The sequence below is a fragment of the Lissotriton helveticus genome, chromosome 9, assembly GCF_964261635.1.
Source record: "Lissotriton helveticus chromosome 9, aLisHel1.1, whole genome shotgun sequence".
NCBI classification, from domain to species: domain Eukaryota; kingdom Metazoa; phylum Chordata; class Amphibia; order Caudata; family Salamandridae; genus Lissotriton; species Lissotriton helveticus.
In genome coordinates this window covers 562,956,838-562,984,691 of record NC_136070.1, presented here as the reverse complement: position 1 = coordinate 562,984,691, position 27,854 = coordinate 562,956,838, and the positions used below count along the sequence as shown (strand labels likewise).

At 49.3% G+C, this 27,854-nt stretch overlaps 1 protein-coding gene across 5 annotated transcripts in view; it reads right to left on the bottom strand.

The window, feature by feature from the left end:
* SF1 (splicing factor 1) overlaps positions 1-27,854 on the bottom strand; it is a 147,104-nt gene that overhangs the window by 44,993 nt on the left and 74,257 nt on the right. For 4 of the 5 annotated variants that reach the window (XM_078660472.1, XM_078660473.1, XM_078660471.1 and 1 more), the window contains exons 10-11: positions 15,982-16,216; positions 15,453-15,611 (exon numbers count right to left, since the gene is read on the bottom strand). In XM_078660472.1, the coding sequence (XP_078516598.1) occupies positions 15,453-15,611; positions 15,982-16,216 (394 nt within the window). Of the gene's footprint in view, positions 1-14,314; positions 14,385-15,452; positions 15,612-15,981; positions 16,217-27,854 lie in introns of all 5 variants that reach the window. The other variant, XM_078660474.1, reaches the window with a different exon arrangement.

Sequence of the window (27,854 nt, the reverse complement as noted above, 5' to 3'; positions counted from 1 at the left end):
GCTGTGGCGAGTGGGTGCCTCCCTGCTTTTGAATGTAGTACATCGCGGTCATGTTGTCCGTCCGGACTAGCACGACTTTGTTGCACAGATGTACAATGAAGGACTTGAGCGCCATGAAGATTGCCATCAGTTCCAGATAGTTGATGTGCATCTTCTGTTGCTGCGTCGTCCATAGTCCCTGCACTGTGTAAGTGAGCACATGAGCTCCCCAACCCTGGAGAGACGCGTCCGTTGTCAGGATAATCTGCGGCACAGGCGCTTGGAACAGTCGGCCCTTGCAAAGGTTGTGTGGAGTCCACCAATGCAGAGAGTCGTATGCCCGACTGGTAACCAACACTAGGTCTGTCAATTGCCCACGAGCCTGTGTCCACTGATTCGCTAAGCACTCCTGGAGCGGGCGCATGTGTAGCCGTGCGTGAGGGACTATGAAGATGCAGGAGGCCATCATGCCTATCAACTGCATGAACACTCTCGCTGGAAGCGAGTGTTGTGGCCTGAACCTTTGGATCAGAGCCTGCATGCTGTCTATCCTGACCTGGTTTGGCTGAGCCATGGCCGTCAGGGTATTGATCGTCGCGCCTAGAAACTGCCGGACATGCGCCGGCTGAAGATGCGATTTTGGGTAGTTCAGGGAGAAACCCAGATCGTGAAGAAGGTGAATTGTAGTCGACATGTCTGCGGCGCACTGTTGCTCTGACTTGGCTTGCACGAGCCAGTCGTCTAGGTAGGGGTAGACATGGATGTTCTGCCTCCTGAGGTGCGCCGCTACTGTCGCCAGACACTTTGTGAACACCCTCGGGGCTGTTGTGACTCCGAAGGGTAGGACTTTGAACTGGTAGTGCCTGCCTTGAATAGTGAACCTGAGGTATTTCCTGTGTGACGGGTGTAGTGGAATGTGGAAATAAGCATCCTTGAGGTCTAAGGTTGCTAAGAAGTCTCCTTGGTTTAGCAAGGGAAGAATCTGTTGCAGTGTAAGCATGTGGAAATGTTCCGATAGTATGTACAGGTTGAGGGGACGTAGATCGAGAATGGGCCTGAGAGAACCGTCCTTCTTTGGAATAAGGAAGTACAGGGAATATACCCCTGTGCCTTCCTCCCCCACCGGCACGAGCTCGATTGCTCCCTTTTGCAGCATCACCACTACCTCCTGCTGCAATAAGAGCAAGTGCTCTGCGGACATAGGCCGTTGCCTTGGCGGGATGTTGGGTGGAGTGGACTTTAACTCTAGGCAATAACCATACTGGATTAGTTGTCGCACCCACCTGTCTGTGGTGATGTTTCTCCAGACGGGCAGGAACCGCTGCAGTCTCCCCCCGACAGGTGTTAGGTGGTCGGGGGGCAGTGACAGAGAGTCACTGTTTGTTGGGAGTAGAGGCGCGGGAGCTGTTGTTTCCTCTGCCGCGACCTCTGTTGCTGTTATTCCTGTAACCTCCCTTGTTCTGTTTAGTGAACGAGGATTGTGCCCCACCTTTTGTGAACTGGGATTGTTGACCCAATTGTCCTCTGGTGACTCCACGTGCACCTGAGCGACGAAAATTGCCGCCACGAAACTGCTGTGACTGTAGGGCCCCCATAGACTTAGCAGTGTCTGTGTCTTTCTTTATTTTCTCTAGGGTGGTGTCAACATCCGGACCAAACAGACTATCAGGATTGACTGGCTGATTAAGAATTGTCGTCTGAATATCCGGTTTAAACCCTGAGATGCGGAGCCACGCTTGTCGTCTCAGCATAACGCTAGTGTTGATAGCCCTAGCAGCTGTGTCCGCAGCATCAAGTGCACACTTGATGGCTGCGTTTGAGATTAGCTTCCCTTCCTCGATAAGCATTTTTGTGCCCTCTTGGAACTGTGGAGGCAGGTGTTGTACGATCTGTTCTAGGGTGTCATAGTGCGCCCTATCATAACGCGCCAAGAGCGCCTGTGTATTGGCAATGCGCCAGAAGTTTGATGCCTGTGCAGCTACTCTTTTGCCCCCTGCCTATAGCACTTTGGATTCCTTATCCGGGGGAGGAGCTTCACCCGTAGTCTGGGAGTTGGCACGTTTCCTGGCATTGGCGACCACAAGAGAGTCCAATGGCAATTGTCCCCGAATGTATGCGGGGTCCGCAGGTGCAGGTCTGTACTTTTTTTCAATGCGAGGGTTGACCACTCTCGCTCTCGTAGGCTCCTTAAATATGTCCCCAGCATGCTTGAGGACTCCTTTAAGCATAGGCAGTGTCTTTACTGTCCTTTCAGAGACCGAAAAAGTGTCGAAAAGGAAGTCTTCCTCCACAGGGTCGGCATGCATGTCCACATCGTGATTGGCTGCCGCCCTTTCGAGTAGGGCATGAAAACCTGCTGAATCCTCAGTCGGGGATGCCCGTGCATTAAAAGGCTGCGGGTCCTGCCCCGCACCTTGGGTGTTCTGGTCACCAGTGTCATCATATGAATCCGGTTGCACATCAGGTTCATTGATTGGGAAATTGTACTGGTCGTCCTCATCATACCCCTCACCCTCAGAGTGGTCTGGGGAGGGAGTAGGGCTCCGTCTCGGAGGAGGCTGGATTGGTTCCGTGAGGCCTGAGGCGTCAAGGGGCACCCTTTTCTTCTTTAGTGGAATGACATAGGGGTCCACTGGCTCCGAAGTTATTTTCCTCTTATAGAGGGTCAGTTTGCCTGTGTCAGCGTCGATGAAATGCGCCGAATCGTCCTCGGATTCGAGCACCTGACGTGGAAGTGGGCCAGTCGGTGAAGAAACCACCTGTTTCGGTGCCGATTTGGTTGAAAATGCCTTGGGCGCCTCCTTCGGCGGCAAAATAAAGAGAAGTTTCCCAGACGGCTTCTCTGGAGTGTCTTTTCGCGGCTGCGTTGATGGTATCGGAGCCGACGGGGCAAAGGCCTTTTCCCTGATCCTCTTCAGTGAGTCGGCAATGGGGGACGGCACACTCACAGTTTGTGTCGGCGCCGACGAGGATGGTCTGATTTTCCCCTCGGATCCGACGTCCTTGTGGGCCTTGTGCGTCTTGGGCGCGGATCCCGTCTGTACCGCCTCCGATTCCTGCGTTCGGGGCACAGACTTCTTTCCGTGTGCCTGCGTAGCCTCCTTGGAGCCGACTTTGGCGGGTTTTGACGGCGTCGGAGCCGCTGTCCCGTGCCGACCATCTTTCTTGGAGGACCCCTCCTCTGGCGTCGGTTTCGATTTCGCAGCATCGGAATCGACGGACTTCCTCGACTTCTGCGGACCGGAGGTCGACGGAGTCGATGGGGTAGCAGGCGCCGTCGGTTTCACCGGCACGGCAGCCATCTTAGGGACACTCGAGTCCTTAACTTTCAGTTTCGATTTCGGGTCGGCCATTTTAGGTGTTGTCGATCCCGATGGTTTCGGTTTCGAAACAGTCTGCCCAGCAAGTAAGTCCGTGGCCGGGCCCGAAGGCGGGGCTGTGGCTTGCGGCAACGGGTCTTGGGTAAGGCCGACAGGCGATCCCGTGTCCCGGTCGGTATCCTCGTAACCTTCGGGGCAGAGCTCGTCCGCTGAGCTATCCGCCGCGGCCCCATAAATCTCATCGTCGTCTCCTACCTCGTCGACGTATTCAAGGCCTGGACCCGCGACTCCGTCGTCGTCTCCCGGATCCGCCTCGACCTCCGTCCCGGGTGGGGAGATTTGGAGATGATGACCCTGGTCCTCTTCGTCTTGGTCGCCGAAGATGTTCTCCGGATCCGGTGCCGCTTGTTTAGCTTCCATGCGCACCGCGCGCCGAAGCTTGAGAGTCTTCTTCGATCGGAACTGTGCACAGGCCTTGCACTTTCCGTCGTCGTGGTCAGGCGAAAGGCATTTGTTACACACGGGGTGTAGATCGATGTGTGGGTACTTGGACCCACAGAGCGGGCAGTACTTAAACGGGCTCCGCTCCATGTCCGAAAAGGCTTGCAGTCGTGTCGCGATGAGAAGGCCTCAAAGTTCCGAGAGCGAAGAAAACTCCGCTTATTCCGGCTCCAAGAGACGGAAGACTCGAGACCGTGCGCAGACAATACCGACGCAAGAAAATCGAGGCCTTTTGGCCGCTAAAAGTTAGTTTTACTTGGTTCCGACAGTAAGACGTCGAGACCACATCCGAACCCAATGGCGGAAAAAAACAATCTGGGGATGGAGCCGATGCCCATGCGCACTGTAGTCCAGGGGAGGAGCCACCTATCTCAGGATACTTCGAAGACTCTTCCAGGACAACAATGTGCAATCATCCGAGCCCAACACTAGGCGGCGATCTAATGCTAAGATATGAATTTAGCAGCCCACATGCCTCGAACACATGATTTGCCCACAATTACAAGATGTTGAGGTGACACAGAGACTCAAACGTGGTTCCCCAGCTCTAAAGTGGGCAGCTCTGGTCGTTAGGCCACATCCCTATTATCAGGCTCTGCACAGTCTCAGTTGGATGCATTGAAGCATTGCGAGGGAGCTGTTTTGGGGATTAGCCTCAGTGGCTGATATCGGAATCAGCTGCACTAATTGAAATAGGTTTCTAAACAGTACACTACCTCCTCCTCTTTATGACCTTCTCGGCCACCGTGCTGTGTCTAACAGAGTTAGCTCAAATGGGGGCTCGTTACAACACACCAACACCCGGTAAAACCTGATACTGCGGGTACGGGATTGTTTATACATCTTGGTTTAAGTGGGATAAGAAAGTGGGAGTCTCGAAGAGGGGGGTCGTAGAAGCTTTACTAGGAATCAATCTCAATCAATCAGTCTATCTTAATTCGGTTTCTTGCACAAAAACCATAAAGGCACACACAATGAAAGGTATCTCGAATGGGGGTGTGGTCATCGAGTCTTTACTAGGAATCATTTCCAAGAGGCACAGCCTATGTATGCAAGGGCACGCAGGAACAAATAAACCAGCAACTACAAAGATTTTGTAGTGAATGTTTAGAATTGGAAGTGTTTCTATTCTGAAAATAAGTGTCTGTGAATTAAAATTTACTAAGGTCGGTGAAATCGTGCTGGTCTTCAGAGAATCCCTCCTGCTCTCCCTTCTCATCACTTTCGTTGTAATCTTTCCCTCTGTTAGATACATATACCCTTTTTATTCCTGCATTTTTCTGAAAACTTTAATTTGCACATCTCACACCTCACCTTTTTTCTCTTCATTAGTCTTTTCACTCTACCCTTCTGTATGTACTGCCTTTCATCTCCTCCACTTCTCCATCGCCCTCACACACACACAACCACGCACTTAGTTGTAAGCACTACATTTTCTTTTCTTTTGGTGCAGTCTATGTTTCGACAGCTGTAGACCTTCACACACTTTCCCTCAATTATAATTGGCACATATTTCACCTATGCTCTGTGCACTCTGCAAAGAGGCCAAGGATTGCATGTGCACTAAGGTGACTACTGACAAGCACTCTGACAAATTACCATTGTCTTCAGCCTCAGCCCAAGTTCCAGAGCTCTCACTTGTGCCCCGACATTAACACCTACTCACAACTTGAACTCACGCAGACTCCTGTTTTTTTTTCTCGCGGCAAAAACCCCCCACGAAGGTTGACCTGAAAACGTGACTGCACACATTAATTAAAAAGGCAACTCGGAGATTACGCATTCTTGCTTTCTAGGCAGTTACATTACTTGTGTTTCTGCTTGCATGGTCTGTCGTAGCTACAATTTTTTGTTGTTTTCTGACGTCACAGTTCCCGTTGTTTTCCTTGTATTTTATAGTTTTTGTTCCCCCTCGACCTTCTTGTTTTACAAGTCATTAGTGACCGGAAGGTTAATTCAGTTGGTCCAATTGAAGGAAGTTAAGGCCACAGCTCGTACACTGCATACAAAGCCTTGAGCTGGCTACATTGTGTCCTGACAACATTGTTTTTACTGTCGCCACCTCAATATTTTGACCCCTGTGTACCTCCTCACACATTTTCACAGAATTACAATTGCAACGGGAATACCCGACCATTGCTCTGTGCACCCTGCAAAGAGGCCAAGCATTGGATGGCGACGTATTCCGAAGACCTTTTGAAGTCACTGACAAGCACTGTGTTAAACTAGCACTGCTTTCAGCCTCACCTTCAGAGCGCTCAATTGTGCCCACTATAAACACCTACTCAAGAGTAAATGTTTCATGGAAAAATAAAGAAACACAGCACCCTGGAAATAGTTTACTTAGGGCTAGATGTAGGTAATTGATATTTACCGATTCGAAAATACCGAATTTTACAGATTCGGTATTTCGAATCGGTAAATGCTATGTAGATAATTTTTCGGTAAAAAATACCGAATCGGTATTTGCCAGCCCATAGGAATGAATGTCAATTATCGAATCGGTAATTACTGATTCTGTAAAATTGGGAAAAAGTCAAGGGTGGCAGGGTGTCACTTTGACACACTGTTACACCCCTGATTAGTACTTGTGTGCACATGTGGCACACATACATGCCCTAAGGGCATGTATGTCTGTCACATGGCACAGGTGTAAATGCACAGGTTTGCATTTACATAGGAATTCTTTATTTACCACCAACTAATAGTTGGTGGTAAATTACGAATCCTTAAACCCCAGAAGCACTCTTTGAAGTGCTTCCTACATTTCATTTACCGATTCGGTAAGGAATATGCTACTTACCAGTATGCATCTGTTCTTGGCATAGAGGGCTGCAGAGTGGTACATTTATGAATAGATCGCCATCTGGTGTTGGGCTCGGATGATTGCACTTTGTTTTTCTTCTGGAGAAGTCTTTGTCGTCATAGGTGACTCCTCCTCTCGGTGTTAGTGCGCATGGGCATCGGCTCCATCCTTAGATTGTTTTGCCATAGTAGGGTTAGATGGAGTAGTGTAGTGTAGTACATAAAGATATGCCCATGTAAATGTATCTAAATAAGATAATGTTGGGACAGACACAGGTTTCCGGGGAGGCAGGGAGGGCATGTACCACTCTGCAGCCCTCTATGCCAAGAACAGATGCATACTGGTAAGTAGCATATTCCGTTCGAGGCATATGGGCTGCAGATGGTACATTTATGAATAGATTGTACAGCAGTTACCTCCCTAGCGGTGGTCACCAGTGTCTGTCGCAACTGTCTGAAATAGAGTTTTTAATACAGCTTGGCCCACTCTGGCTTGTTGTGCAGCCTGTACATCAACACAGTAGTGCTTTGTGAATGTATGTGGTGTAGACCAAGTTGCTGCTCTACATATGTCATCTAGGGGAATGTTCCCTAAGAATGCCATAGATGCTCCTAGTTTTCTTGTGGAATGAGCTCTAGGAGGAACAGTTAATGTTCTCTTTGCTTTAATGTAACATATTTGTATACATCTTACAATCCATCTTGCGATGCCTGCTTTAGAGATAGGATTGCCCTTATGTGTTGTGGAAAATGCTACAAATAGTTGTTTAGTTTTCCTGAAGTTTTGTGTTCTTTCTATGTAGTATGAAATGGCTCTTTTAACATCTAGTGTATGTAGAGCCCTTTCTGCCACCGTCTGTGGCTTTGGAAAGAAGACTGGTAATTCCACTGGCTGATTGATGTGGAATGCTGAAATTACTTTAGGCAAGAACTTTGGGTTTGTTCTAAGAACCACTTTATTCTGGTGTATCTGTAGGAATGGTTCTTGTATTGTTAATGCCTGTAACTCGCTTACTCTTCTGAGTGAGGTAATGGCTATAAGGAATGCCACTTTCCATGTAAGGAATTGTATTTCGCACCTATGCATAGGTTCGAAGGGTGGCCCCATTAGTCTGGTGAGTACTACATTGAGGTTCCAGACTGGGGAAGGTGGTAATCTTGGTGGAATGACTCTTTTAAGCCCTTCCATGAATGCTTTTATCGCTGGTACTCTGAACAGTGATATGCGCTGCCTATTTTGTAGGTATGCTGCTATAGCTGCTAGATGTACTCTGATAGATGTGTACGCTAGATTACATTGCTGTAAGTGTAACAAGTAGCAAATAATCTCCCTTGTTGATACGTCTAGAGGGTTGATATTGTTATTAGTGCAGTGTATAGCAAACCTCTTCCACTTAGCTGCATAGCATGCTCTGGTGGTTGGACGTCTCGCTTGTTTGATTATTTCCATGCAATTTGGGGGAAGATCTAAGTACCCAAATTCTAGGATTTCAGGAGCCAGATCACTAAGTTCAATTGAGTTGGATCTGGGTGCATTATCTCTCCATGGTTCTGTGTAAGGTGCATGGGTAGAATTCTTAGCTTTTGATGTGGCACTTGTGAGAGTTGCAGTAGCGTGGTGAACCACGGCTGTCTTGCCCACGTGGGTGCTACTAGTATCATGGTCATTGAATGTTGTTGCAGTTTCCTGACCACTAATGGGATTAGTGGGAGAGGGGGAAAAGCGTATGCAAATTTGTTGGACCAATTTATCCATAACGCATTGCCCTGCGACAGGTGATGTGGGTACCTGGACGCGAAGCTTTGGCATTTTGCGTTCTGATGAGTGGCAAATAGGTCTATCTCTGGTTGTCCCCATCTTTGAAAGAATGGCTGCAGTATTTGTTGGTGCAGTTCCCATTCGTGTATTTGTTCCGACTGTCTGCTTAAGATGTCTGCTATCTGGTTTTGAACTCCTGGTAGGTGTTCGGCTAACAGATAGATGTTTTGAGGAATGGCCCATCTCCAAATCTCCTGTGCTAGTCTGGATAATTGGAGAGAGTGCGTCCCCCCCTGTTTTTGAATATAATACATTGCTGTCATGTTGTCTGTTCTGATCAGGACTGCTTTGTGGATAACATGTATCTGAAAGGCTTTCAATGCTAGAAACACTGCCAGTAGTTCTAGATAGTTGATGTGCAGTGTTTTTTCCTGCACACTCCACCTTCCTTGTACTGTGTATTTGTCCATATGTGCTCCCCATCCGGTGAGCGATGCGTCTGCTGTTATTGTCACCTGTGGAATTGGCTCTAGGAACGACCGCCCCTTGGTAATGTTTGTTCTGTTCCACCACTTCAGAGAGCGGTGTGTGCGGTCGTCTACCAACACCAGATCCGTAATCTGTCCTTGAGCCTGATTCCACTGTGTCGCTAAGCATTCTTGTAGCGGACGCATTTGTAGTTTTGCATATGGTATTAGCAGTATGCAGGATGACATCATACCTAGTAGCTGCATGAACACTCTTGCTGTTAGTGAGTGTTGTGGCTGAAATCTCTGAATGATTGTAAGCATTGCTTGGACTCTTATTGGGTTGGGGTACACTTTGGCTTTTTCTGTGTCTATGGTAGCCCCCAGATATTGTTGAACTTTGTTTGGTTGTAGGTGTGACTTTGTGTAGTTCACCGTGAACCCTAGCTGGTGTAGTAGCTGAATTGTCTTTTGTGTGTGTTGCAGACACTCCTCTTGCGACCTGGCTTTTATTAGCCAGTCGTCCAAGTATGGGAAGACATGAATTTGTTGTCTTCTTAGGTGAGCTGCTACCACTGCCAGGCATTTTGTGAACACCCTTGGTGCCGTCGTGACACCAAATGGGAGGACTTTGAACTGATAATGCTGTCCTTCTACCACAAACCTGAGGTATTTCCTGTGGGCTTTGTGAATAGGGATATGAAAGTAAGCGTCTTTTAGATCCAGTGTAGAAAGAAAGTCCCCTTTCTTCAGTAAAGGAAGTACTTGTTGGAGCGTGACCATGTGGAAATGTTCCGAATTTATGTATGCGTTGAGAGGTCTTAGGTCCAGTATTGGCCTTAGAGACCCGTCCTTTTTGGGGATTAGGAAGTATAGGGAGTATACTCCTGTTCCCTGTTGGTGCTGTGGAACCTTCTCTATGGCATGCTTTTCTAGCAGTGATATTACTTCCTGTTTTAACAGTGTCAGGTGATCTTGTTTCATTGGACACTGTTTGGGGGGGATGTTTGGTGGGGTAGCTGTGAGTTCTAGGCAATAACCATGTTGGATAATTTGTCTTACCCACTTGTCTGATGTGATGTTTTCCCAGACAGGTAGGAACTGTGATAGGCGTCCCCCTACCGGTGTTATATGGTCTGGGGGAAGCTCTATGAAGTCACTGTTTTGGGGTTGGAGAGTTGCGGTTGTTGTTGTTTCCGCGACCTCTACCCTTGTTGTTGTTACCCCTGTATCCACCTCTAGAATTACCTCTGGGTGATGTAGGTGTAAAAGAGGTTTGCTGTTGGTTTGTACCTGTACTTTTGGATCCTCCTCTATAGGTGGATCTACGAAAGGAACCTCTTTGTGTCGGCTGCTGCAATGCTCCCATTGATTTAGCCGTTTCTGTATCCTTTTTCATTTTTTCTAGGGCCTCATCTGTCCCTGTGCCAAAAAGTGTTTTCCCATCAAAAGGTTGATTAAGTAACGAGGTTTGTACCTCTTGTTTGAATCCTGACACTCTGAGCCATGCATGTCTCCTTAGCATGATGCTTGTATTTGTCGACCTTGCCGCAGTTTCTGCCGCGTCTAGGGCGCACTTTATTGAAGTGTTAGTAATTAACTTCCCTTCTTGTATAAGTTGATCAGCTCTCTTTTGATGTTCTTTAGGGAGATGTTTGATGAGTGTTTCTAATTCATCATAATGCGCTCTGTCATACCTTGCAAGTAGTGCTTGCGTATTAGCTATGCGCCAACTGTTTGCCGCTTGAGATGCTACTCTCTTGCCAGAGGCATCTATTAGTTTAGACTCTTTGTCAGGAGGTGGCGCTTCTCCCGTAGATAAAGAGTTTGCTCTCTTGCGAGCGTTTGTGACCACTAGTGAGTCTAGAGGAATTTGTCCCTTAATGTATATTGGGTCTTTTGGAGCTGCCCTATATTTTTTATCAATTCTTGGGTTCAATACCCTAGCCCTCACTGGGTCTTTGAATATCTCTGATGTATGACTGAGAAGACCTTTTAGCATTGGTAGTGTTCCTGATGTTCTTTGTGCAGTAGGTAGTGTCTCTAATAAGAAGTCCTGTACTAGAGGTTCTGTATGTAGGTCTACCTTATGAAATGTTGCTGCTCTAGTAATGAGTTGTGCAAACCCAGTATTGTCATCAGGAGGTGAAGGTTTTGAGGGATATGACTCAAGGTCGGTATCATTACCTGATCCCACATTATACTCCTCCCATGGGTCTGCCTCCTCTGGGATTGTGTCCTCATCATCCCCAGGGTGTCCCCCCTCCCCTGTGTCACTTTCTCCATCTGTTGTAGGTGTAGATGGACGTGTGGGAGGAATATCTGGCCTATTGTGAGGAATAGGCGAAGATGGTGTGTGAGGTTTGGGAGAAGGGGGAGGAGTTGTATTCGTCCCCATTGTTCTCTTCTTTGGATGAGCCTTGTCGTCCAAATGTTCATGTTTCCTCTTTTTAGGTAGCTCTGTGACTACCTTGCCAGTCTTTGGGTCAATAAACAAAGTCTTTTGTTTAGGATCCGTTCCGTGTTCCTGTGTCGGTACCGCAGTTTTCGGTTCCGAAAGGTGTCTTTTCTTTGAAATGTCCATTTGTGTTTTCGGTGCCGAAGTTTTGTTCGGATCCGATTTCTTCGGTATCGAAGATGTCCCCGGTGTCGAGGGTGTTTTTGGCGCCGAAGCGTGCTTCGGTGTCGACATGGACTGCTTCGACTTCGAGCTTTCCTTGACCTGGTGCTTCGATGTCGATGTGGTTGGTTTATCGGAACCGGAACCACCATGATGGGGGACCGAGTGTTTCGGTTTCTGTTTCGTTGCCGGGCTCGAAGGCGGGGCGTTGGAAACTTTTTTCGGTTGTCTGACCGGGCTCGAGGGCGGGGTCGACACCGTGCGGGGTCTGTTTTTCGGTAAAGGGACGTCGTCACTCACGGTTTGTTGGACGTCGATCTCCTCGACGTCGGACTCGTCCGCTTCTGACCCCGCCTCGTCGGCCTCTTCTTCCTCCTCTTCTGGTTGCTGGTCCTCGAACAGCTCCGGGATTGCTTGTGACTGCATTCTCGATACCTCGTGTCTTCGGGCTCGACGGTTTCTAATCGTCGACTTTGACGAGAACGCTGCACAGGCCTCACAGTCCCTGGATTCGTGTTCAGGGGACAAGCAGAGGTTGCACACCTCGTGTAGGTCCTTGTGTGGGAACTTAGCACCACACGTTGGACATTTTTTGAATGGAGTCCTTTCCATGGACCCCGGGCTGGACTACGTCGAGTTTCTCGTAGTCGTCGTCCTTCGAATCGCGTCGGTATGGAGTGAAGTCGCGTTCGATAACGATACCGTCGATTTGGAAAGGAATACGCGCCGGTTATAATCTTTTTTGTTGAAGTCGGTCCGGAGCGCTTCGATCCTCATCCGAACCCGATGGCGGAAAAAAACAATCTAAGGATGGAGCCGATGCCCATGCGCACTAACACCGAGAGGAGGAGTCACCTATGACGACAAAGACTTCTCCAGAAGAAAAACAAAGTGCAATCATCCGAGCCCAACACCAGATGGCGATCTATTCATAAATGTACCATCTGCAGCCCATATGCCTCGAACATACAGATTCGCTATTTACCGAATCAGTAAATGCGCCTCCCACATAGGAAAAATGTATTACCGTTCGGTAACGGCCGATTTCGGCCGTTACCGACAGGTAATAGCCTTTCTACATCTGGCCCTAAATCTTGCATTTCCTAAGAATGTTAAACGGAAAATGGAAACAAGAACTAAAATACTGACATGGATTACTTACATTTTTTTACATGAATTATTTAGAACTCGATCAGTGTTTTTAGCCAGTGAAGTTAAGGACCTGAATATAGGGCCCAATGGTGACCTTTTTCAATATTAGTTTTTAATTACTACCTAGTGTGAGATTGAGTGCACGCTTCCAGACACACACACACCACCAGCCGTCAGTGCACGCTTTCAACAGGCACACACACCACCAGCCGTCAGTGAACGCTTTCAACAGGCACACACACACCACCAGCCATCAGTGCAAGCTTTCACCAGACATACACACCACCAGCCGTCAGTGCATACTTTCACCAGGCACACACCACCAGCCGTCAGTGCACGCTTTCACCGGGCACAAACACCACCAGCCGTCCGTGCACGCTTTCACCGGGCACACACCATCAGACATCAGTGCACGCTTTAACCAGGCACACACACCACCAGCCATCAGTGCACGCTTTCACCAGGCACACACACCACCAGCCGGACAGGCACACACACACCACTAGCCATCAGTGCAAACTTTCACCAGGCACACACCACCAGCCATCAGTGCACGCTTTCACCAGGCATACACACCACCGGCCGTCAGTGCACACTTTCACCAGGCACAGACACAATCAGTCGTCAGTGCACGCTTTCACCGGGCACAAACACCACCAGCCATCAGTGCACGCTTTCAACAGGCACACACACCACCAGCCGTCAGTGAACGCTTTCAACAGGCACACACACACCACCAGCGCAAGCTTTCACCAGACATACACACCACCAGCCGTCAGTGCATACTTTCACCAGGCACACACCACCAGCCGTCAGTGCACGCTTCCACTAGGCACACACCACCAGCCGTCAGTGCACGCTTTCAACAGGCGCACACACACCACCAGCCATCAGTGCACGCTTTCACCAGGCATACACACCACCGGCCGTCCACGCAAACTTCCACCAGGCCCACACACCACCAGTGCACCATTTGTACAGGCACACACATTGCACCAGCCATCAGTGCACACATCAATTGTTAACGCATCCACAATTAACTATTGTAGCAATCGCAGAATGGCACACTTTACTATTAAACATCTTCATCTAAAGCGCAGCATGCCACCATTGCTACAAAAAAAAATACACATTTTTTTGGCCTACAATTTATAGACTTTTGGGCAATTGGTGTTGCAAAATTTCGCAATGCCAATAGCTCAAACGTAATTAATGCGAGACCTATTTCATTGCAAATGCTTGTTTATTACTGTGATGTTTTTTTCTGCTATGCAGCCTATGAGCTAATTGCCTGCTATTTGCCTTTTTTCTGAAATTAAAGGTCTGTGTTGGAACATATATTACAGTACATGTACTCTGTTGCAGTGTTAATACGGGAGATATTCTTTTTCTAAAAATTCCATGTAAATTTGGCAGATTAGCCTTTTGGAAGTACATTAGGCTGTATATTCATGTCTGTATACATGTGTATATGTATGTTTTGAAAGTACTCTGTACTGGTTTGTCTAAACATACACATATATATGTATTTTTATATATGCTCTGGGATCCCGCACATGGGCGGGGATTATTCAGTGCGTATGACTATAGATGAGTATCCCCTGGAAGAGAAATATTTGTTCCAGGATGAGATTACATAAGTGGAAAAAATTACAATTTGCTATCGGCCTCACCACAATGACTCATCCTATTTAATTCGAGAAAGGCTTACCTTTTCTTTCAGTCGTGGAACTAGTAAAGCAGGATTTGTAAAACTCAAAGAAGGAGCAGCTCTACTAATTCTGAAACAGGCAAGGCAAAGCTTCATTCGTTTACAAAGGAAAACGAACGGCAGGTCAATTCCAATTTACCTCCAAAATGTTTTTATTTGCAACTCTGAGAATATTCTGCAACATCTGCATTATTTTATAAAACAAAATCGTACATGCAAATGTGGTATATTCATTATATTATAATAAACACAAGAAACTATCACCACAATGTTACCTAATAATTTACTGACTGAGAAACTATTCATTTATCATTTTACCTTACTCTCCAGCCAACAAATACTATTGCAGATCGGACAATGGTGTACCATTTGTACGAATTAAAAAAACAAAAATATGACTTGTTACACAACTGCATTTCCGTTTCTGCGAAACCTAAGTCAACGGCACTTCGTTCACAACAGATCTACTCACTACACGTTTTCAGGGGGAGGAGTGGATTGGTACTGATACAAAGAGGTTGAGCAGTAGAGGAAAACTGCATTAAATACATTTATGAAATGCATAAAAGTGAAACCCAAAAAAAGGAAAATGTTCCACATTTCAAGTACCAAGTTAATAAACTGGGCAGAATTCCAAAAAGCGAGTAGGCAATAGCTTGTACAAGTGGGTCAAGCAGGAAAACTATTGTAATTTTTCAGATTCCATTCTCACTGTGCAGTAATTTGAGGTGGGCTCAACTATGCATCATTTGTAGGTTCAAATGGACCCCTCAATACATTGGTGGAACACAGCAGTCATCATGAACATTTAAATACCATATTGCTGCTTCTTCCACCCCAGGTTTCCTTATGCAAACTATATAAATGAAGATGTGCCTAACATTCCTAGTACATACCACCACACCCTCGATATCATAAATAGTAGCAGGCAGTTCTTTCTGTAGCGGTCACTGTTTTGCTAATAGAACAGCTCTCAGGCAATCTCTAGTTGCTAAAGAGAATGTGGTAAAATAGTAGGATTTTAGACCAGCTGTGCAAAAATAGGAGTAAGGCAGCTATTTTCTGCAGTGAAAACTGAGGTGGTGATTTGCAGCACTACCCACTTATTTCTTTGACAGAACAAAAAACTTTAACTCACTTTGCCATGGTAACGGTGCATTGGAGGACATACTGTTGGGGGGTGGAGCTTGCTGTTGCTGCTGCCAGGGAGGCAAGGGCCCTGAAGGTGCTTGTCCGCCAGGCGGAGGTGGGGGTGGCGGTGGCGGCAGCATTCCCATATGAGTAGGATGCATCATCCCTGCATGTAGAAATCAAAGTTCAGGTGGAAAGCATACGATAAAAAATTTAAATCAGGTTAGAACCATAACAAACAGCAAAACATGTTGAAAAACAAATCCTTCAGCACAATCATACATGGTACGATCATATAAAACCATCCGCACCAACAGATAATGCTACATTTTATTGCGAGTCAGACTGACATATGGAGCACAAGATGTTATTTCACGCAAGATATTTTGACTTGGTTAACTATAGTATTGCAAACAACTTTACTTGCATGAGGATAAATTAAATGTTACATATGACAAATACTTTCAAATCATAGCAACAACTACTAAGCGCATCCAGAAACCACAAGTCCCCAACATGTATAGTGATTGACCTACCCATTTGATGATGTCCAGACTGGTGTGGAGTTTGATTCATTGGTGGGGGAGGGGGCTGCATCCAAGGTGGAAGTGGTCCATTGGGGTTTTGAGAGGATTGGGGTCCTCCTATATTGGTCATAGGATGATTGAAACTATGCTGCCCACTGAGGCCTCCAGGATTATTAGTACTGCTGCTCTGCATTCCATACAGCCTGCTTTCAGAGGGCGCAGAACTCATCCATGGTGGGCGATTCTAATATGGGAATGAATGAATAAGTGCAAATTACTAGATAATTAATTTCACTTGTGTAAAGCTTTCCAGTATTGGCAATCATAACAATGTTAACCCTGCCCTGTTGACAGTTAAGAGGTTTGGGAGGGGCAGAATCCAACAACACTTCACGTTTAATGGATATTTTATAGCACTATTTAATACACAATACAATGAGAAACTAGCACAAGAACTCTTTAGTACTCCTCCGGAAAAAGGTTCCAACAATGCACCACACCAACTGTTTCTCTCCTTTCTGAATTGGTTTTCTTTGACAGTGCATACCTTGCACGTTGTGGTCTGGGCTAGTACCCTGAATCTGGGGAGGACTCCCATGTTTGAGAACTATAAGGTACATTCCTTAATGTCCACACATGATAATCACCTGATCAAACAATACAGCAAGAATGTGACAAGTGCTTTCTGAACAGATCACACAGTGGAGATGAATATTTCAACACCAAGAATTTAAACTGGGAGGAAGAGCTTCGCGCGCAACCAAGATGGCCGCGTGAGCTTAGGGCTCCCGAGACCCTCGCAACCTCCTGCAATTATCCTGTCTTATATCCTGCTCCTCACTGCTGTTTTTGTGCAGATGAACCACGCGTGAGGTGAATACTGCAGTCTGACTCTGAATCGGACCTCGGGGACCGAAGTTATGGCGCATTGAAGATTGCGGCCTCCCCCTCCACGATGCCCGGCTGTGAAGTGGTCATGCTGCCCAACCTGTAATTGAACAACAGCGGCTCGCGAGAGGCGGGTGTGACCGGTCTGATCGGTTTCACTTTCGGTTTTGACTCCAAAGTGACCAGTAACTGTGGAAGGGATTACCCCGGAGTTCGCAGGTAGCGACTGAGCCACCCGTGAAGGTACCGCTTGCTCTCACCGGATACTGAGATCTTTCGTCCTGTAACCACGGGCCTGGATTGCTGCTGCATGACGAGGTCAGGGATTGCCCTTCTCTTGTCCGGCTCTACGGAGCCACGGTGCCCCGTCTCCATCAATGGCGGGGAAGCCTGACGGAGACAAGGTGAAGGCTAAGACTACTCGCCGAGGTGGCTCCATGCAATCTAATAATATGGACCGCTATACCCAGATGAAGAGTTCTCCTGGGGGAGCCGGCACGAAGGAACAATCTACATCGTCGACCGAGCCGACCCTACAAGACGTCATGGCCGCCATTAATGGCGTCAAATCCACATTGGGACACCAAATTGAGGCCCTTGCACATAAACTCGATACCGTTGCGATTGATGTGAATTTGATCCGTGCGGATTTGGGCAAAACAAATGAAAAAGTCAAATCTTTGGACATTAAGACCTCCAGTCTAACGAGTGATGTCACTGCAGACAGACGTTGATCGCTTGAAGACCAGCAGCGATCTTATTATACGCCGTCTCGAGGATTATGAAGGGAGGGCTCGCCGCAATAACGTCCGCATCATAGGGGTTCCGGAAAAAGCAGAGGACCCGGCTGCGGACCTCTTCGTGGAGGACTTAATCATTCGCCATCTTGCGCCCAAGGGACTGAGTAAATTCTTCACTATTGAACGTGCCCACAGGGTCCCGGGTGGCTGTCCAAAACAGGGAGCACCTCCACGTCCTATAATAGCCAGAATCCTCAACTTTCGAGACAGGGATGCTGTGCTGCAGGCTTCACGAACTAATGGCCCTACGCAGTTTGAAAATACTACAGTCAGCTTTTATCCAGACTTCACACAATCAGTCCAGAGACAGACTTGGCTTCATGGGTGTAAAACGACGATTGCGAGGCATGGGTCTCAAGTACGCCATGTTGTTCCCGGCTAGGTTGAGAATCGAATATGCGGAGCGGACCTACTTTTTCGATCGTCCGGACGTTGTTGCCGATTGGCTTGATCCTCTACCGAATCAGTCTTCTCCAGAGAGCCAGCCTGGTGGAGCGGAGGGAGGACAAGCAGACCAGGAATAGGTGCCGGAGTCCCGAGGTCCTGTGCCGACCTCGAACTGTGGTTCGATGACTTTGACAATTGATCTGATCAATATATTACGGGGGTTGCGGGGTCAGTAGAGGGTCCTTTTCCTCCTCTGTGTTTCTTCTTGTAGCTTAGTTTGATGGGGGGGGGGGCGACAGGCACACCAAGTTTGGGTGGTTTCCTGGTTTTATGCAGGGGTGCTGGGTGGGGGGTATTGTAACGGGTTGTTGCTGGGGGGGTTTTGTTGGGTATAGTGTGTTCTTTTGTGCAAGGCAACTTATTTCTATCCTTTTTGATCGAAGTGCTGCATTCTACCAGGGGTTGGGTCTTCCTTTCTTTCCGGTATGGGGGTAGGGAGTTGAAATTGATGAGTTGGAATGTGAATGGCCTGGGGGATCGGATAAAACGTAGTGTTGTGTTACAGCTTTTGAAAGGTCTCTCCCCAGATGTAGTTCTCCTTCAAGAGACACACCTGATGGGTAACACCTGCCGGGCTATGAACAGGAGGGGCTACCGTCTGATTGCGCATGCTGGGTTTTCCTCTGGGTCTAGGGGGGTTGGTATCCTGCTAAAGACTTCTCTCCCGCTTGAAGTTGACGCCACTGTACTCGATGACAGAGGGCGATATGTTGCCATCACGGGTGGGTGGGAGGGCCGGATCATTTCCCTGGTCTCTATATATGTTCCGCCTGGCCTTCAGTCATCTACTTCTGCAGACCTGGGGCCGGTTCTTCTTTCCCTTCCCGAGGGATCCTTGATTATAGGTGGTGATTTCAATGCGGTTGTTCTCCGGTCTTCTAGATCGGCACCCGCCCAGGGACCTTGGGACTGCGCATAATTGGTTGTCTGATTTCCTGGACACCCTGGGTCTGGTCGACTGCTGGAGATTGTTACACCCTACGCAGCGCCAATATACCTTTCTTTCTGGTACGCACGGCAGCCTCTCCAGGATTGACTATTTTATGATCCCTGTGGGGCAGGACCTCTCTGTCACTGAGGTTAAGCATCTGGCCCGTGGTATCTCCGATCACTCCCCGATATGGCTTAAGATTGAGCTGGGCTCTGAGGTGGAGGGCCGGGTTGCTCTGATTAACCGCTGGTACTTTCGGAACTCCAAGACTCGTTCAGCTCTGGTGAAATCTATTGATCAGTATTTTCAGGAAAACGAGGGGTCGGTCTCCTCGGCTATGTCTCTCTGGGAAGCCTTTAAGACGGTTCTCAGGGGCCAGGCCCTGTCATTAATAGCAAGTGTCAAGAAACAGAGAGAAGAAGAGGTAGTTAAAATTGAGGCGGAGATCTCTGCTTTGGAACTCGAGCGAGGGGTCACCGGTGATGTGACGCATGTACTGCGGTTGAAACAGCTTGAATACAGGACATTGGTCACTGACGCCGCCAAAGCTATGAGCAGGGAGCAGCAGGGACGCCTATATGATGTTGGCGATAAGGCCGGTAAATTAATCGCGTGGCTGGACAGGAGGGATAGAGCCAGTAGAGTGGTGCCCGTGATTGAGACGGCTGGTGGTGTTCGGGTTTCTGATCCTATAGAGATTGTTCAGCAGTTTGCGGATCATTTCCAGATGGTGTACTCTTCAGTGTCTGACAGACCTGAGGAGGATTCGCATCTCTTACTACGAGATATCTCTCTGCCGCGTCTCCCTGACGGGGACAGGGAGCTGATTGACTAAGCCATAACGGCTGATGAAGTTGCTCTTGCGATTCGTTCGGAAAAGGCGATGGGTCCTAATGGCCTACCTATTGAACTCTACAAGTTGAGGCCTGATAGAGTTGCTCCCTATCTGCTAGATATGTTTAACGAGTCCCGGGAGTATGGCTCTCTCCCTCGTGATCAGCGTTTAGCGACCATTGTGGTGATTCACAAGGAGGGAAAGCCCAGAGACAGATGTGCATCGTACCGTCCAATATCCCTCTTGAACGCCGAGCCTAAGATCCTGGCGAAAATCCTGGCAAACAGACTAATCACTGTTATCGGAGACTTGATCCATCCGGATCAGTCCGGTTTCATTCCGCACAGAAACACCGCTCTTAATCTTCGGCGTTTGCATGGTGTTCTCGCGAGGGCATCGACGCTGCGTGAGCCGGCCATCTTGGCGTCTCTGGATGCCACGATGGCCTTTGACACTGTGGAATGGTCATACTTGTGGGCGGTGTTAGTTAAGTTTGGTTTTGGACCGGGTTTTATTGGTTGGGTCAGACTGCTCTACGAGGATCCCCTTGCGCAAACTGTTGTCAATGGTCGAGTGTCGGCTCCCTTCTCTCTTGAGGGGGACTCATCAGGGTTGTCCTTTATCGCCACTTTTGTTCGCTCTGGCCCTCGAGCCCCTTGCTGCGTGGATCAGATGGGAGCCTTCGATGAAGGGTATTCGGTGGTCTCCTTCCTTTGAGGATCGTATTTCGCTTTACGCGGATGACATTCTTTTGTATTGGACATCGCCGCGAAAATCTCTGATGGTACTATGTGACGTTTTGGCATCGTTCGGTAGAAACTCGGGCCTCATTATCAATTGGACGAAATCCTATTTATATGTTCTCTCAGGCGAGGTTCCCTCTCTCCCGCGTAACTGTCCCATTCAGACAGCTCACGCAGGGTTCAAATACCTGGGTATTTACATCTCCCTGGACCCGGCAACTCGTTATCAGCAAAATCTTCTCCCGCCCTTGTTGCGTCTGAAACAAGATGTCGCGAGCTGGCGAAGGCTCCCACTTTCGCCTTTAGGTCGTGCCGTGCTCTTTAAAATGATGTCTTTACCTCGTTTTCTTTATGCTCTTCAGAATGCCTATGATATCGGCCCCGCTAGCTATTTCCGAGCGATCGAAGACCTTCAAAGACAGCTGATTTGGGACGGCAGACCGCGTATTTCTCTTGCTAAGCTGACGCTCTCATGGTATGACAGGGGCATTGCCCTCCCGGATATTGAATATGCTACTTACCAGTATGCATCTGTTCTTGGCATGTAGGGCTGCTAACATTCATATCTTAGCATTAGATCGCCGCCTAGTGTTGGGCTCGGATGATTGCACATTGTTGTCCTGGAAGAGTCTTCGAAGTATCCTGAGATAGGTGGCTCCTCCCCTGGACTACAGTGCGCATGGGCATCGGCTCCATCCCCAGATTGTTTTTCGCCATTGTGGCAGAAGATGGAGTGAAAAGTGTAAAGGATGTCCATGCTAAAGAATAAATACAATAGTATATCTGCAGCTGCGACAGGCACCGGGGAGGAGGGCGGGCGATATGAATGTTAGCAGCCCTACATGCCAAGAACAGATGCATACTGGTAAGTAGCATATTCAGTTCGAGGCATGTGGGCTGCTAAATTCATATCTTAGCATAGAATACATAGCAGTCCCTCCATCAGCGGCGGTTGCCCGTGCCAGCTGCAGAAACCTGAAAAAGTGTCTTGAGAACAGCCTGTCCTACAGCTGCTTGCTGCTTGGAATGCACATCAACACAGTAGTGTTTTGTGAAGGTATGTGGTGTGACCCACGTGGCTGCTCTGCAAATATCCTCTAAAGGAATGTTCCCTAGGAAAGCCATGGATGCCCCCAGTTTGCGTGTGGAGTGCGCTCTGGGGGGTATTGTTAAAGTGCGCTTGGCTTTTTGATAACATATCTGGATGCACTTAACAATCCACCTGGCTATCCCTGCTTTGGAAATTGGGTTGCCTTTGTGTTGTGGTGCGAAGGCAACAAAGAGTTGTTTTGTCTTTCTAAAGGGTTGTGTTCTGTCTATGTAGTACATCAACGCCCTCCGTACATCTAAGGTATGGAGCATTCTTTCCGCCACCGTTTGCGGGTTTTGAAAGAATGCTGGTAAGTCAATAGTTTGGTTAAGATGAAACTGTGACACCACCTTAGGAAGGAATTTAGGGTTAGTGCGGAGCACTACCCTATTTGGGTGAATTTGAATGAACGGCTCTTGTATGGTGAGCGCTTGCAGCTCACTGACACGCCTCAGAGACGTAATAGCTATCAGAAAGGCCACTTTCCACGTAAGGAATTGGAGCTCACACGAGTGCAGTGGCTCAAATGGTGGCCCCATCAGTCTGGTGAGAACGACGTTGAGGTTCCACACCGGAGCTGGTGGTGTTCTTGGGGGAATGACTCTCTTCAGACCTTCAAGGAAGGCTTTAATGGCGGGCACTCTGAAGACAGAGAGGTGCTGCCTGTTCTGAAGATAAGCCGCTATGGCTGAGAGATGTATCCTAATGGAAGTGTACGCCAGATTGCACTTGTAGAGATGTAACAGATAGCAGATGATGTTGGGTATAGATGCATCTAGTGGGTTGATGTCATTGGACGTACAGTAGATGACAAAACGCTTCCACTTAGCAGCATAGCATGCTCTAGTAGTTGGTTTCCTCGCCTCCTTGATGATACTCATGCATTCTGGAGGTAGGTTAAGGTATCCAAACTCTAGGACTTCAGGAGCCAGATCGCCAGGTTGAGCTGTTGTGGATCTGGATGCTGAATGTCTCCATGGTTCTGCGTCAAAAGACTGGGCGTGAGGCGCAGTCTTTGATGCGGCACCACTGAGAGTTCGAGGAACGTGGTGTACCAAGCCTGTCGTGCCCACGTTGGAGCAACCAGGATGAGAGTCATGGAGTGCTGCCTTAGCTTTCTTGCGACCAGCGGTATTAGAGGGGCTGGCGGAAAAGCGTATGCAAATTTGCCTGACCAGTTCATCCATATCGCATTCCCCTGCGACTGTGGGTGAGGGAACCTGGCGGCAAAGAGTCGGCATTTTGCGTTCTCCTTTGTTGCGAACAGGTCTATCTCCGGATGACCCCACTGCTGGAAGTACGGGTGGAGAACAGAAGGGTGTATCTCCCACTCGTGCATCTGATGGCTGTATCTGCTGAGCAGATCCGCCATCTGATTGTCCTTGCCCGGGAGGTGTTCTGCCATGAGGAAAATGTTCCTCTGAATGGCCCACTTCCACATGCTCTGAGCCAGATGAGACAGCTGTGGCGAGTGGGTGCCCCCCTGTTTTTGAATGTAGTACATCGCGGTCATGTTGTCCGTCCGGACTAGCACGACCTTGTTGCTCAGATGTACAATGAAGGACTTGAGCACCATGAAGATTGCCATCAGTTCCAGATAGTTGATGTGCATCTTCTGTTGCTGCGTCGTCCATAGTCCCTGCACTGTGTAAGTGAGCACATGAGCTCCCCATCCCTGGAGAGATGCGTCCGTCGTCAGGACAATCTGCGGCACGGGCTCGTGGAACAGTCGGCCCTTGCAAAGGTTGTGTGGAGTCCACCAATGCAGAGAGTCGTATGCCCGACTGGTAACCAACACTAGGTCTGTCAATTGCCCACGAGCCTGTGTCCACTGATTCGCTAAGCACTCCTGGAGCGGGCGCATATGTAACCGTGCGTGAGGGACTATGAAGATGCAGGAGGCCATCATGCCTATCAACTGCATGAACACTCTCGCTGGCAGGGAGTGTCTTGGTCGGAATCGTTGGATCAGTGACTGAATGCTGTCGATTCTGACTTGGTTTGGCTGAGCCATGGCTGTCAGGGTGTTGATCGTAGCACCCAGGAACTGCCGGACATGTGCCGGCTGAAGATGCGATTTTGGGTAATTTAGGGAGAAACCCAGATCGTGAAGAAGGTGAATTGTAGTCGACATGTCTGCGGCGCACTGTTGCTCTGACTTGGCTTGTACGAGCCAGTCGTCTAGGTAGGGGTAGACATGGATATTCTGCCTCCTGAGGTGCGCCGCCACTGTCCCTAGACACTTGGTGAACACCCTCGGGGCCGTAGTGACTCCGAAGGGTAGGACTTTGAACTGGTAGTGCCTGCCTTGAATAGTGAACCTGAGGTATTTCCTGTGTGACGGGTGTAGTGGAATGTGGAAATAAGCATCCTTGAGATCTAAGGTCGCTAAGAAGTCTCCCTGGTTTAGCAAGGGAAGAATCTGCTGCAGTGTAAGCATATGGAAATGCTCTGACAGTATGTACAGGTTGAGGGGACGTAGATCGAGAATGGGCCTGAGAGAACCGTCCTTCTTTGGAATAAGGCAGTACAGGGAATATACCCCTGTGCCTTCCTCCCCCACCGGCACGAGCTCGATTGCGCCTTTTTGCAGCATCGCCACCACTTCCTGCTGCAATAAGTGCAAGTGCTCTGCGGACATAGGCCTTTGCCTCGGTGGGATGTTGGGTGGAGTGGATTTCAGCTCTAGGCAATAACCATACTGGACTAGTTGTCGCACCCACCTGTCTGTGGTGATGTTTCTCCAGACGGGCAGGAACTGCTGCAGTCTCCCCCCGACAGGTGTTACGTGGTCGGGGGGCAGCGACAGAAAGTCACTGTTTGCTTGGAGTAGAGGTGCGGGAGCTGTTGTTTCCTCTGCCGCAACCTCTGTTGCTGTTATTCCTATAACCTCCCTTGTTCTGTTTAGTGAACGAGGATTGCGCCCCACCTTTGGAGAACTGGGATTGTTGACCCATCTGTCCTCTGGTGACTCCACGTGCACCTGAGCGACGAAAATTGCTGCCACGAAACTGTTGGGACTGCAGGGCCCCCATAGACTTAGCAGTTTCCGTGTCCTTCTTTATTTTCTCTAGGGTGGTGTCAACATCCGGACCAAACAGACTATCAGGATTGACTGGCTGATTCAGAATTGTCGTCTGAATATCCTGCTTAAACCCTGAGATGCGGAGCCACGCTTGTCTTCTCAGCATAACGCTAGTGTTGATAGCCCTAGCAGCTGTGTCCGCAGCGTCAAGTGCACACTTGATGGCTGCATTTGATATTAGCTTTCCTTCCTCAATAAGCATTTTGGTGCCTTCTTGGAACTGTGGGGGCAGGTGTTGTATAACCTGTTCTAGGGTGTCGTAGTGCGCCCTATCATAACGCGCCAGGAGCGCCTGTGTATTTGCGATGCGCCAAAAGTTTGCCGCCTGTGCAGCCACTCTTTTGCCTCCTGCCTCAAGCACTTTGGACTCCTTATCCGGGGGAGGAGCTTCACCCGTTGTCTGGGAGTTGGCACGTTTCCTGGCATTGGCAACCACAAGAGAGTCCAGTGGCAATTGTCCCCGGATGTAGACGGGGTCCGCAGGTGCAGGCCTGTACTTCTTTTCAATGCGAGGGTTGACCACTCTCGCCCTCGTAGGCTCCTTAAAAATGTCCCCAGCATGTTTGAGAACACCTTTCAGCATAGGAAGTGTCTTTACTGTCCTTTCAGATATGGCAAAGGTGTCAAAAAGGAAGTCTTCCTCAACCGGGTCGGCATGCATGTCCACATCATGATTGGCCGCCGCCCTTTCAATTAGTGCATGAAATCCTGCTGAGTCCTCAGTCGGGGATGCACGTGCATTAAAGGTCTGCGGGTCTTGGCCCACACCTTGGGTGTTCTGGTCACCAGTGTCGTCGTATGAATCTGGTTGAACATCAGGTTCATCGATAGGGAAATTGTACTGCTCATCCTCATCATATTCCTCACCCACAGAGTGTTCTGGGGAGGGAGTAGGGCTCCGTCTTGGAGGAGGCTGAATCGGTTCCGTGAGGCCTGAGGCGTCAAGGGGCACCCTCTTCTTTTTCAGTGGGATGACGTAGGGGTCCACCGGCTCAGAAGTGATCTTCCGTTTATAGAGTGTCAGCTTGCCGGTGGCAGCATCGATGAAATGCTCTGAATCGTCTTCCGATTCGAGTACACGACGTGGAAGAGGGTCAGGCAGCGAGGAACCCTGTTTCGGAGCCGATTTCGTCGAGAACGCTTTCGGCGCCTCCTTAGGTGGCAAGAGAAAGAGGAGTTTCCCAGAAGGCTTAGCCGGAGCGTCCTTTTGCGGCTGCGGTGATGGCATCGGAGCCGATGGAGCAAAGGCTTTCTCCCTGATTCTCTGCAGTGAATCCGCAATGGGGGACGGTACACTGCCAGTGGGTTTCGTCGCCGACAAGGATGCTTTGAGCGGTCCCTCGGATCCGACGTCCTCGCGGGCCTTGTGCGTTTTGGGCGCGGAAACCGTCTTCGGCACCTCCGAATCTTGAGTCCGGGGCGCAGACTTCTTGTGCGTAGCCTCTTTGGAGCCGACCTTGGCGGGCTTGGACGGCGCCGTAGCCGCTGATCCGTGCCGACCATCTTTCTTGGGGGCCCCTTCCTCGGGCGTCGGTTTCGATTTCGGAGCATCGGAATCGACAGACTTCCTCGGCTTCTGCGGACCGGAGGTCGACGGAGCCGACGGGGCGACGGGCACCGACTTCTTCACAGGCACGGCAGCCATCTTAGGGACACTCGAGTCCTTTGGTTTCAGTTTCGATTTCGGGTCGGCCATTTTAGGTGTGGACGACCCCGATGGTTTCAGTTTCGGTTTCGAAACAGCGTGCCCAGCAAGTGAGTCCGTAGCCGGGCCCGAAGGCGGGGCTGTGGCTTGCGGCAACGGGTCCTGGGTAAGGCCGACAGGCGATCCCGTGTCCCGGTCGGTATCCTCGTAACCTTCGGGGCAGAGCTCGTCCGCTGAGCTATCCGCCGCGGCCCCATAAATCTCATCGTCGTCTCCTACCTCTTCGACGTATTCGAGGACCTGACCCGCGACACCGTCGTCTCCCGGATCCGCCTCGACCTCCGTCTGTGAAGGGGAGATTTGTAGCTGGTGACCCTGGACCTCTTCTTCCTGGTCGCCGAAGATGTTCTCCGGATCTGGGGCCGCTTGCCTAGCTTCCAAGCGCACCGCGCGCCGAAGCTTGAGAGTTTTCTTGGAGCGGAACTGTGCACAGGCCTTGCACTTGCCGTCGTCGTGGTCCGGTGAAAGGCATTTGTTACACACGGGGTGTAGATCGATGTGTGGGTACTTGGACCCACAGAGCGGGCAGTACTTAAACGGGCTCCGCTCCATGTCCGTAAAGGCTTGCAGTCGTGTCGCGATGAGAAGGCCTCAAAGTTTAGAAAGCGAAGAAAACTCCGCTTATTCCGGCTCCAAGAGACGGAAGACTCGAGACCGAGCGCAGACAATACCGACGCAAGAAAATCGAGGCCTTTTGGCCGCTAAAAGATAGTTTTACTTGGTTCCGACAGTAAGACGTCGAGACCACATCCGAACCCAATGGCGGAAAAAAACAATCTGGGGATGGAGCCGATGCCCATGCGCACTGTAGTCCAGGGGAGGAGCCACCTATCTCAGGATACTTCGAAGACTCTTCCAGGACAACAATGTGCAATCATCCGAGCCCAACACTAGGCGGCGATCTAATGCTAAGATATGAATTTAGCAGCCCACATGCCTCGAACAAAGCGTTACTACTGGGCGTCCCATATGGGAGCTATTAACCATGGCATATATGGCTCCACACCACACCCCGCTTTCGCTATGGATAGATGGCTACTTCCCGGTGGCAATTACTATAGGGCGCTGTATTCCAAGTCTGCCTTCGGGGTGCTGTCCGGCCCCATCAGGATAGCAGTGCGTTTGTGGCGAGATGCGACCAACACAACGGGGTGGACTGATCGTCTGACTCAGGCGACCCCGCTCTTTTGTTCGGACAAGCTTGGTAGACTCTGGAATACCAAAGGGTTCGACAAGTGGGACCTCATCGGTATCAGCAAGGTCGGCGACCTCTGGGTTAAGGGGCAGGTAAAATCGTTTGAGTCGTTACAGGAGGAGTTTGAATTGAATAGCACCGAGTATTTCCGCTATGTACAGGT